Raw genomic sequence first — 12,496 nt, 5'->3', positions numbered from 1 at the left:
CGGGAGGTGAGAGGTGTGCTCAGAACAAGTGCACGTGCTATTTCCTCTTGACTGAGCTGCCCTCCCCTCCCCACTCGAAGGGCACATGTCTGCAGAGATCTCTCTGACGTGCCCCTATAAGCATTGTCTTTTCAATGGATCCATTACTAGTATCCCTTCCTTTGAGATCAGAGATGCTCTACCTCGGCTACACGTTGGAAACAGTTGCTAAAAGTACTGGTGTGTGGGTCTTATCCCCTGAGCTTCCGATTTCAGTGGTCTGGGCTCAGGGGTGGGCCTCAGGCTTCAAGGAGTTCTCCAGTCACGCCAGGTGCCTCTAAGGTTGAGGACCCCCGGGGTGGACTTTTCATTTCTGCAGAGGTTTCTTGTGTCCTCAGCATCCAGTCCCGTGAGTGACACGCAGCGGGGGCTCTGTGTCTGAGAGTGAGTAGACGGTGCCCCAGAGAGTGGGAAAGGCTGGCGTTTTATCTGCTCCTTCCCCTCTCCTCCCTGGGCTTTCTTCCACCCCCCCACCCCCGCCAGAGGCAGGGAAAACACACCTCATTCGCCTTGTCTTCTGAGATAATCCAGTCCTAACACCGTCTGTGTGAGAAGCCTCGGGGAGGTCCCGGCAGCCACACGTACCTCTGAACCGGACAGTGACGTTTCGTCCAGGTTGGTGGCTCTCTTAGGAGAAGTGGAGGATGCGGGCCAGCAATTGCTTTTGGATCGATTCTCAGCAAGCTGGCTTCCGAAGCTCCCTTGTAAGGAGGAACTTTGTGCTTAACTAGGTCACCGTCTCTCTGAGAATCTGGAGTGACAGATGCTGGCTCTGGTGGGTTTGATTCTGGTCCATGCAGAGTTCCTGCCAGTTTTGCTTCCTGCCCGGAGCCAGCCAGCCAGCCTGCCAAAGAAGGAGACTTGGGTTGCGGTTCCAAGTTTGCCCAGATGCAAAATCCATCCTGGTGGTCAGAAGCTAAAGTGTTTCCTGAGGCAAATGAGGACAGCCTCCCAAGTCACGCGGTTCCTTGGGGTTTTGAACCTCAGTCATTATCCAGCTGCCCCCAAGTTGTGGAGTAAATCTGGGTCCTTCTGAGGTTATGAAACCCTTGGCTAGACAACTTGGCAACTTTATGATAATTCAAGGAGCGCTCTCTGCGCTCTCGGTGGGCCTTGGTGGAGGTGTGGCATTCCTTTCCACCCAGGTGTCAGAGAGATGCATCCGTTCTGGGTTGTATTAATGATTGTGTTTCCCTGTGTACCAGAACACGTTGTGGTTCCTGGACTGGACGTTAAAAGGAGGAGGAAAAAGGATGATTTGCTCATGTAAATTAGAGACCGAAACCTGGATGGAATTTTTTTTCCTCAAAGATTGCTGTTAAAGAAAACAAGGAAGTAAGGGTGGTTTACCCTAATGCCTAAAGGAAAAAGTGAGAGAGAGAAAGGAATGAGTTTGGAGACATCCTGTCTTGCCCTGGTGATCTGTCTCTGTCCCTGTTTCAAGCCTGGGGGATCCTGTCTGAGAGGAGGAGGAGAGATCAGGGAACCAGGAGAAAGGCCTTATCATTGCCTGGCTGCCTTGTAGGATAGCCACCACTCCCATCCCCCCTCGCCTTCTCCAGCTCTTCCCCTTGCTCCCCGGGCTCTAGCCTCGCTGGCTGTGGCTCTCTGTGGAGCGCACCGGCCACGCCCTCACCGTTGTCTAGGCTGTTCCCTCTGCCTGGGATGCTCTTCCACCAGATCGCTAAGTGGTCCAGCCTTTGCTTTGATGCCGGCTTCTCAGAAAGGCCTGGTTAGAACTGCACGTTCGATCTCCCTCTCCCCCGAACTCCCCTGTGCCCGTCTCTCCATCTTGCTTTTCGGGTGCAGTCACCGCCTCGTGTACTGTATGATGTGCTTATTTGTGTTGCCTGTTTGCCCCGTCCCCGCCACCCCAGTGTCAGCTCCGCGAGGACAGACGGGATCTTGCTTCGTTTCCTTTTACACCCAGCAGAAGTCGCTGGCAGAGCGTGGCCCTCAGCACGTGCTGTGGCGTGAGTGACTCGGCGTGCGTAGTAATTCTTTGGCCGAGAATGTAGCTCTCCGAACTCGGAGTGTTCTGGCGGGCGCTGCTTTCTCCTTGGAGGTTGGGCCTGCTGTACTCGGCTGGGAATCTTCTGTTGTCACTTTCCTTTCTCTAACCAGAGGCCTCTTTGGAAAGGGTCTGCCCAACTGCTCAGGGCCGCTGGAGGCTGGGAGCTCTCCCACCGCCGGGAGAGGAGTGGCCCTCGCGGGCTGGTTCCCTCCACTCCTGCAGAGATGGTAGGGATGCTTTCTTGGGAGCGAGTCCTCAAGAACATGGCCTCTGAGGCCTTTCCAGTCTCTGAAGAGGTGGGTGACTCACTGCAGAGAATGTCAGGGCCCAGCTGAGCCTAGTAGCAGAGCAGTGGGGGTGGCAGCTGGTCCTGCCTGATGCCTGGCCACGCGAGAGGCTCACCGGAGCTACTCCGGGGGGCTGCTCTGCTGGGGTTGCTGACACGGGGCCCTTCCCCTGGCCCATCCGTGTCCATCTTGTGATGACATGTGAGGAGCAGTCAGGTGGGGCTTGCCAGAGTCACTGGGCCCGCTGAAAGGGTTTATGATCAAAAGCCTTCTTCCACCTTGACCTTTTCTTCTTTCACCTTCATCTTTGACCCTTCTTGCCTTGCCAATTATTCTTTCTTTTCTTTTCTTTCTTTTTTTTTTAAATTATTTTTTTAATTGGAGGTACTGGGGATTGAACCCAGGACCTCGTGCATGCTAAGCATGTGCTCTACCACTGAGCTCTCCCCTCCCCACTATTCTTTCCTTTCTTACTTTCCTAGACATGTGTACCCTTCGGAAACTGTTCTGTCTTGGAGAATTGTCTGTATGATGTCAAGGCAGCAGGCATTCTGGAATTTTCTGTAAATCAGACTTCCATTAACTGCAGCCATCTGGTCCACGAGGACGTGGAGTGTGGGGACATCTAAAGCAGGGAGAAAAGATGTCTCAGGGAGAAAAAGACCGAATGCAAAGCTCAGGAACAAAAATCTATACAGTTTATTTAAAGGCCAGTGCTGTCCAGTTGAAGTGTAATGGGAACCACGTGGGTAATTTTGAATGTCCTGGCAGCCACATTAAAAAAGGGAACAGAAACAGGTCCAATGAATTTTAGTGTCTTTTATTTAACTCCGTGTATCTAAAATATTGAGATTTCAACATGTAATGAATGTGAAAATTATTAATGAGATTTTTTTTTACACCAATCTAACTCTGGTGTGTGTTTTACACCTACCATGCATTTCAGTTTGCACAAACCATATTTCAGGTGCTCAATGGCCACATGTGACTTGTGACTCCCGTATTGGACAGTGTCCCTAGAAGTCTCTTACCGCGAATGAATCAGCCTGTGTTTCTTCTTATTCTAATGATTAATTTTATGGTTTTCCAGCCATAGCAGATTTGAAGCAGTATATAGATGGAGAGAGGGGTGGAGTGGTAAAGGATAGCAGGGTATGGGCAGAAGAATTCTAAGTGGCTGGAGTCACTCAGTGCAAGCCTGCTAGCCTCCCACCCCTGCTGACCCCCAAGTCCCCAGTATGGTAGCTTGGCAGGATCACTGGGAACAATTGATATCTTTCCATGCTTGTCCTCTACTTCATAACCCACGTCATCACAAAAAGGCTAGATTTGTATTCAAATTTGTGTTCTCTAAGAAGGTAGGGAAGTGTGAAGTATATGTGGAAAAAGTTAAGATTCTGTCAAGTGTTGGTAAAATAATAGTACTGGGAATTTGGGAGGTACACAGGGCTCCCAGACTGTGATGAGCTCTCTCCACTGCCACAGAGGGCTTGGAGGAGCCCCCAAGTGTGGGCTTCAACTCGGCTCAAGTCCCTGAGATTGCTGGCTTCTTCAGTTCCACGGGGCAGGGCTGCAGCTGGCGTCTTGGGGCCTGTGAGGCTCAGCTGTGACCTGGGCCCCAGCTCTGTTGCAGGGACTTCAGGGGTCTCGCTTGTCCCTTTGGGAAGCTTAATGGATGGGCTCCCTTGGGATCCACCACTCCATGGATGCTTGCTGGGGGCAGTGGTACCAAAGTGGGTGGGTCTGCTCTCTGTGCTGCCGTACGCAGCTTCCAGCCAGCAGAAAACAAACCAGTACCAAAACCCCAAATGCCCAAGTCGCACATCCGCTTTGCCTTTTGTCTGTGTTTGTTTCTCGTGGATGTGTAGAACACGGTTAATGCAGGAGCGGGGAGGGTAGCTGTCATGTAACTAGTGTGTACGGTTCGTGTGTAAAACATTCAGACCACTGCTGCCTATTACCTAATTCTCTTTCTCTCTTTGTTCATTTTGCAGGCTGAGGAATCTTGTAAGTGTAATGGCTGGAAAAACCCCAACCCGTCTCCCACGCCCCCCAGAGCTGATCTGCAGCAGATAATCGTCAGTCTGACGGAATCCTGCCGGAGCTGTAGCCATGCCCTGGGTGAGTTCCTAAACTTTCACGGAAACTCTATGTCCTTGTTGCCTGAAAATTGTAACTTACTGAATTCCATGGCTTGACCAAACTTGTGCGCTTTCCCTCTATATGAGGCCACAACAAAAGAGACTTTTTTTTTTCCTATTTTAGGGGGCAGAGGGGAAAGTAATTAGGTTTGTTTACTTATTTAATTTATTTATTTATTCGTGTTTTTTTTTTTTTTAACGGAGGCACTGGGGATTGAACCCAGGACCTCTTGCATGCTCAACAAGAGCTCTACCACTGAGCCGTACCCTCCCCGCCAAGAGAGTCTCGTGACTTTGCCAGGAAGGCTTCACGTGAGAGGCAAAGCCTGCGCTGTTTGCATGGATTCCTCATCTGTCTCCTCCCCATTTTCCCCAAGAACGTGGTTGCGTGGGGCTGCGGGGAGAGGGAACTGCCTAATAAGATGCAGCGCGGCAACTGAGCTGGTCAGAGTAACACTGAACACGTCCTGATTCATTCTGAGTCTCGTTAGCATTATGAGTCTCTGATTCCCTGAACTTTCTGGGAGTGCTTCGTCTTATCTTCACATTTTTTTTTTTTTTTTAGTTTCCTGTGTCTGGTAGCTCTTGTCTTCCTTGGGGCTGTGTTTGGTAAATATTTACTTGTGTTTTCCCTTTCAGCTTTATCTGTCCCTGCTAGATAATCATTGTCAGCCTGGTGAGATAGACTCAATGGGAAGGTGCTAGTGTGTTCTGTGTCCCAATACTCCCCTTAGGATAAAACATGTTTTTAAATTGTATTTTACTGGAGTGGATAAAAGTTACTGGGTAATTAGTGTTGCCTAGAAATGAAAATTCCAGGTCACGAGGGATCTTGGAACATTGTACTTCCTTTTTTTTTTTTTTTTTCTTTCCTGCCTTCAGTTATCCAGTCTGTAAATATGAAAAAACATGAAAGCAGGAAAGAATTCAAGAGCAAGCCATAGGAAAGTGAAAGCGAGTTTATTTAGGGAGACGCACATTCCCTCGGCAGAACACAGCCTGTCTGAGCAGGGAGAGCGGCCCCGGGGTGCGGGGGTGGTGGGTTTGCCGGCTGGGCAATTTCACAGGCAAGTGGGAGGATTATTTAGCTGTTTTGTGTAAGGGGCGGGGATTCCTAGGAATTGGGCCCCTACTCAGTTTTTGGCCTTTTATGGTCAGTCTGGGAGCTGTCAAGGCACCAGTGGGTGTGTCACCTAACAGCTAATGTACTGCAGTGAGCACATAATGAGGTTCAAGGTCCACTGAAGTCGAATCTTCCGCCATCTTGGGCCTACTTGGCTCTGACCCGTTTATGTCGTATCCTTGATGGCTGTGTCATTCTTCTGATGGCTGTGCCCTGCCCCCGCCCTCCTGTCTCACGTGAGCCTTGCCCACCGGCCCTTTGGAAGCGGGTGGCTTCTGTTAGCCATCGTCTCTCTCTCAGGCTTCCTGTGTGTATGAGAAGGTCGCAGCATCAGCCTCCCTTAGCCTGGTGCTCCGTCTAGTTTGAAGTGTTAATTCTGTCCTCAGCTGGAGAGGATTTCAGTACTTATAGAGCAAAAAAAAAGTAGGCAGTGTGATCTTCTCAGGAAGTTACTGCACTCGAGTGACCTTCCGAGAAAAGGAAATAGAGAACATTGATCTCACAAAAGAAATAAACACACCGATGATTACATCACTGTGTTGATTTGTCTGGTGTCTCAGCGAACGTCCGTTCTGATTTCTGAAGCTGCCAGAAGGAAAGGGCAAAGGAAAGATGCCAGAAGTCACAGAGCCATCTTTGCTCATAAGGTGCCTTTTCACAACTGGTCGCTGAGTGGTGCCCTTTAGAATTGCTTCGGGAAATATGACGTAATAAAGATCTGCTCCGACTGGGCTTGACCTGTGCTTGGTACGATTGGGAAATCCTATTATCCTATAGCAATTAACGTTGAAGAACAGAATCTTCTTCCTTAGTTAGCTGAGCAGATTGTCCCCATTCTGAGCTTGTAAACACACATGAATGCCCAAAGGCAGAAAAAGCCTTTCTCAAGGAAAAGCCAGCTTAGTTCCCTTTTAAATTTCTTAACAAGCTATGAATACAAATACCCTTATTTGACAATATATAACCAGGAATGGAAAGAAAAGGGACATATCCCTTGACCTGACGAATCTGAGCCACAAATTTCACCGAAATATAAATTAAGATGTGCCTTCAGTTTGAACTAAAAGGACAGCTATTATAGCCTTATGCATGATATTAAAAAACTAGAAAAAGCGGGGAGGGTATAGCTCAGTGGTGGAGTGCATGCTTAGCATGCACGAGGCCCTGGGTTCAATCCCCAGTACCTCCATTAAAAATAAATAATAAATAAACCTAATTATCCCCCCATCAAATAAAAAAAAATAAAAAACTAGAAGCAACCTAAATATCCCAGTGTAGGAGATAATTGGTTGAATTATGAAAACCTATACTATAATATTTAGTATGGCTATTAAAATGTATTTTCCATCATCTTAACATGGATAGAACGGAAAGACATTCTTAGAACATTATTAATGAAAAAAAGCAGGTCAGAAAGCAGCTCAATCGGAGGTTTTATAATTTAGGACCAAATGACAAGATCCACCAGCCCATGTTCAAATCGCAGCCAGGAGCTGTGAGCTGGGGCTATTATTTAATATTATTGAATATATTAGATTAAATGTAATGTATTATTATTGGGGCATATTACTGAATCTGCCTGGACCTCCAGTTTTCCAGCTCTGAAATGGAGTTAATAGTAGTATTTACCTCACAGGAGTGCTGTGAGAATTAAATGAATTAAGGCAGATGAAAATTTTTGCCTTTTTCTTGGCCGATTAACTGCATCCTTATTAGCTCCTGTTAGCATAGCGTTCCAGGACTCTCAGGGTTCTTCACTTCCAATGACAGACGTGAGCTCTGCCTAATTTACGTGAGGAAACAGTGTTTCTGAGGGTCGTGGGAGCTTCCACAAGCTGCAAACGAAGGGAAACCCGGCATCAGCCTGGTCCTGGGATCCCGGTGGCAGGAGTTCGTAGACCTTCTGTCTAGGACACTGGGTGGTCCAGCTCCAGCTCCCTCGGTCCCTGGGAGTGTTGGCTCAGGATTTAAATCCTCACAGGAGGGGCCCTGATGAGCGCAGTTATCTGTCACTCGTCTGACCTTGAGTTTCCCTCTCCAAGAACCAGCTGGAGGGCTGCCAACACAGAAACGGCACCACACATGTAACCTCATTTCGTTGGTGCAGGTAATGAAACGTATGCTGTACTACATACGAACAGGAGAAGGTCTGGAAGGATGTATGCTGAGCTGCTGACGGGAATTTTCTCAGGATACTGGGGTTACGGGCACTTTCAAAATATTTCCCCCCTTTTCCTTCCTTCCTTCTCTGTCTTCAAGTCTGCTTCCTTAAAACTGAAATGTCTGCACATTTTCAAGTGATCTTAGGGTTATCGCCGGAATGCGATAGTTTATTTCTTGGTCTTAGTGTCAGGGCTCTAGGACACATTTTCCTGTGATTATGTCTCCCTCCTCTACCCTTAAAAAATAATTTTTTATTGTGGAAAATTTCACACATACATAAAGGTAGGAAGCATCGTTTAATAAACAGCCTTGTATCCACCACCCAGCCTTGACAATGGTTCACGTCTAATTTCCTTCCCCTACTTTTTTTTTTTTTGCCCAAGTATTTTAAGCAAGTTTCAGACATCTTTTCTTATTCATGCAGATTGCTGCTTAAATCTTACCAACAAAATAGAGGTTGGGGGAGTTCTGTTAAGCATCAGGCAAGCTTGGATTCTCAAAAACGTTTCAGTTTGTGGACTTTGTGCCTCCTCCCAGTCCCTGCTCCGAGCATGGTGATTTTAGTCTCCAGCGGTCATACACGTGTGTCAATCTATGTAACACGCCAGGACTTGTCAAAACAGAACATTCAGGCCTATCGATTGAGAATGGTGTCTGTTCTGTTGATTTGCCCTGGGTAGCCTTTGGCCCAGCCAGGCACAGTCTTTTGACAGTGAGCTCCGGTTTCACGTGGTCTCCTGACAGCTACTCCCATCTGGCTGTCCTTGGCCCGCCATCATTTGATACTCCTCTGTGTCTCCTGGTGTGAAACACAGGGCTGAGTGTCATCAAATGGAAAGAACATTCCGCTGCAAGCTGGGAGATAAGAATTCCAGGCCCGGCTCAGCGGTTTACAGGTCCCTTCACTGTTTTGCCGTCCATTCATATCTTCATCCGCAGAATGAAACTGTTCTCCTGGACCTCTGCTGTCCAATACCATAGCCACTCGCTGAGTTTGGTAATGAGCACTTGAATGGTAGTGAATCCAAACTGAGATGAGCTGTAGCTGTGAAATATAGGCCAGACTTTGAAAGCTTAGTGTGAAAAAAGAAGCTAGTGATTACATGTTGAAATGATACTCGGGGTGTATTGGGTTAATGAAATATTATTATTTTTTAAGTAATTATTTTTATTGAAGTACAGTCAGTTACAATGTATCAGTCTCTGGTGCACAGCATAACGTCCCAGTCTTGCATACACATACATATATTTGTTTTCATATTCTTTATGAAATATATTATTAAAATTAACTTTACACTGTTTCTTTTTTCAGTGTTGCTACTAGGAAGCTTAAAATTACGTGTGTGGCCTCCATTATATTTCTTTTCTTTTTTTTTGAATCACTATGTTCTTTTTTTTAAACTTTTTTTATTGAATTCTAGTCATTTTACAATGTGTCAAATTCCAATGTAGAGCACAGTTTTTCAGTTATACATGAACATACACATACATTCATTGTTACATTCTCTTTCACTGTGAGCCACCACGAGATCCTGTATATAGTTCCCTGTGCTACACAGTACAATCTTGTTTATCTGCTCTACATTTTGAAATCTAAGGCTGTCCCTTCCCACCTCCCCATCCCCCTGGCAACCACAAGTTTGTATTCTATGTCTATGAGTCTGTTTCTGTTTTGTATTTATGTTTGTTTTTTTTTTTTTTTTAAGATTCTGCATATGAGCCATCTCATATGGTATTTTTCTTTCTCTTTCTGGCTTAACTTCACTTAGAATGACATTTTCCAGGAACATCCATGTTGCTGCAGATGGCATTATGTTGTTGGTTTTTGTGGCCGAATAGTATTCCATTGTATAAACATACCACCTCTTCTTTATCCAGTCATCTGTTGATGGATCTCCATTATATTTCTATTGGAGCGTGCTGGCCCAGAATGTTCTAGTCCATTGTCTGAAATCATTTGATATTTGGCACTGGTATAATCGAGTTCAGTTTACAAAAATTTGACAAAATGTCCTGCAGTGGGCCCCACACACTCCTCCTTACTTTAGTTTTAATTAAAATTCCTTATTTGGGGACTGCTTGTTGGAATGGTGATCTGCTTCTGTGACCAGGACGGGAGGAAACACACCGTTGTGATCAAAACACAGTTGGAATTTTTGTTGTCATTTTGCCCCTGTTTTGAACTATGATGGAACATACTGATTATTAAATTTGAATAGTGAATATATATTTTTTTAGTTTGATGTAAGTTTCTGATTATTTTTCAGTGTCATCATTTTTTTTTTCCTGATACACACACCTATTTAAACATTACAGAAGTGGAAACTGGTGTTCCTTTATTACTATGGTTGCCTCCGCTTACCTACTTATTTACAGTAGAAATTTTCCAAGGAAAGTAAAGACCAGCATGAACAATGACCCCAGATCCCATGCTTAGCATGCACTGGTCCTAGGTTCAATCCCCGCACCTCCAAAAAAAAAAAAAAAATTAAACAATGACCCCAGTATGAAGTATGAAGGGCCTTACCAGTGCTTTTCTCACGGACAGCTGACCCAGCACCTCTCCTCCGGCCTTGGACACGTGCACAGCCCTCCCATAGTCCGTCACGCCTGGTCCCCATTTACACGTGTCCCCTGCAGATGCCACAGGCCGTAGCTCTGGGGCCGGCCAGCACGCGGGCACAGCCGCCTGGGTCAAGTCTGCGTATTCCTCTTGGCTGGGGGACCTGTGTCTTCCTCCATCTTTTCTACTCTGATGTCAGAGCCAGGAGCTGTGAGGCTGGGACATCAGAAATTAAGGGGATAAACCTGGTGGTATTTTTCCTGCTGACTTGGGGTAAATTCTTACATTTCCTTGCTCTCCTCGGGTCTTGAAGCCCTGTTGCTTTTCTCTGAGCGCACCTCCTGCTGGCACAGCCCGAATCAGGCCACTCCCCTGTGTGCTGTGGTACCCTGCAGCGGCACCTGGAGTCCCCATCCCCACTCGTGTGCACCTGGCTTCCCGAGAAGGTGCTTGTGGTCCAACCTGACCCTGTTCTCCTCTTCCACCCTCTGGGCATCTAATCATTCTCAGGACGGAGTCTGTCTTCAGCTGAGTGTGCGGGTGGCTCTGGCCTCTGTCCCTGGCCTTCCCCCCTCCGCCTGTGTTGCATTTTGCTCCCCGGGCTGCTCCAGCATCTCTGAGGGTCCCTCACACTTTCTCCCACCCCTGCCTTGGATATGGAGGCCACAGCTCCTGCAGGGCCTCTGCTGCTTTCCCCACGGGGGGAGCCCTGCCCACCCCCAAGGCCTGACCATGCCAGCCCGTGGTGCAGCGAATAAAGACCCCCTCGGAGCTGCGTCGCAGGGTTTCTGCTTGTATCATCTAGTTATTTGTATCCGCGTTGGTTTTCTGTACTGGACTGAGATGTAGGGCTGACTTTTCCTCTGGTTCCTAGTATGTCTGGCATCTTGGGCTTAATTGGATTGGGAGGTGTTCATTGAATTTGGTAACACTGACAAAACAGCTGGTTGCATTTATTTATTTGAAAGCTTTTGTGGTGTTCGATCGGGACCTCATGTAGGTGCCGTTGATGGTGTTCTGCCCAACATAGGCGCCACCGGCCATGTGTGACCGGCGAGCACACTGGAAGTGTGGCTGCACGAACTGAAATGCGTTGCCAGTGGAAAATGCATACTGCTCTTGAAGCCTTAATATAATGAAAGAAAGTAAAATATTGTTTATACTGAGTACATATTAAGTGACTGATCTGGTATATATTAGTTTAAATAAAATTAGTTAATTAAAATTAACTTCACCTACTTCGTTAACAATGTTTTTTATTGAGGTGTAGTCGGTTTATAATGTAGTGTTAGTTTCTGGTGTACAGCATAGTGGGTCAGTTATACATATATACACACATATATTCCTTTTCATGTTCTTTTTCGTTATAAGCTATTTCAAGCTATTACATATAGTTCCCTGTGCTGTACAGTAGGACCTTGTTTATCTGCTTTACATAGAGTAATGTGTATCTGCAAATCCTGATTCACCTGTTTCATTTTACCTTTTAAAAGTGGCTACTAGACTATTTAAATGTATCCATGTGGCTCACATTATATTTCTGTTGGACTGAACTCCCTGAAGGGTTCTTAATCTTAAACGACCCTTTCTCTCCAGTCCATGTCTCAGATCACTAACGATGAGACCGCTTATAAATGATCAGCCTTTTGCACATAATCAACTTAAAAGGTGTCATGGAGGGACTTCTTTTGACCTTTTCTGGCCTTGACCTCAAATTCCCATGAGCAGAGAATACTAAAAAGACAGCTGTAGGATTTGAACCGCATACAGACCCTTCTTGGCGGGGGGGCCCTTTGCTTCTTCCTGGTGTCTGTGGCCCACCCAGCTGCTGCCTGTTGGCCCGCGGGGCACAGAGGACCAGCCTGGAGCCGTGCAGCCAGAGCTCAGTGAGTGAAGGTCATGGCCCACAGAGACAGCGTGCCTCCTGTTCCCAGCGAGGCCGCCGCTGCGCCATGATTCTTGGCAGCAGGTGTTGGCAGGTCGCTCTGGCACCCTGGGTGTTTGCAGGTCTGACGCAGCACTGCTCAGTGGCAGGATCCGCCCCGCTGGAGATGTAGGCCAGCAGAGCCTCCCTGCCCTTGATGCACACCCGCCCCCCACCCCGTCCCCGCCCCGCTGTCCGCACGTGGTGGCTGACCCCCAGAAGTGTGCTTTTCCCGCAAGTCA

At 47.2% G+C, this 12,496-nt stretch overlaps 1 protein-coding gene across 2 annotated transcripts in view; it reads left to right on the top strand.

The window, feature by feature from the left end:
- KAT2B (lysine acetyltransferase 2B) overlaps positions 1-12,496 on the top strand; it is a 92,625-nt gene that overhangs the window by 28,548 nt on the left and 51,581 nt on the right. For both annotated transcript variants that reach the window (XM_032488715.1, XM_032488710.1), the window contains one exon: positions 4,335-4,461. In XM_032488715.1, the coding sequence (XP_032344606.1) occupies positions 4,335-4,461 (127 nt within the window). The remainder of the gene's footprint in view (positions 1-4,334; positions 4,462-12,496) is intronic.

Source organism: Camelus ferus, chromosome 1, assembly GCF_009834535.1.
Source record: "Camelus ferus isolate YT-003-E chromosome 1, BCGSAC_Cfer_1.0, whole genome shotgun sequence".
Lineage (NCBI taxonomy): Eukaryota > Metazoa > Chordata > Mammalia > Artiodactyla > Camelidae > Camelus > Camelus ferus.
Note: the sequence above shows the minus strand (reverse complement) of the source record. Positions and strands in the feature narration are given on the sequence as shown.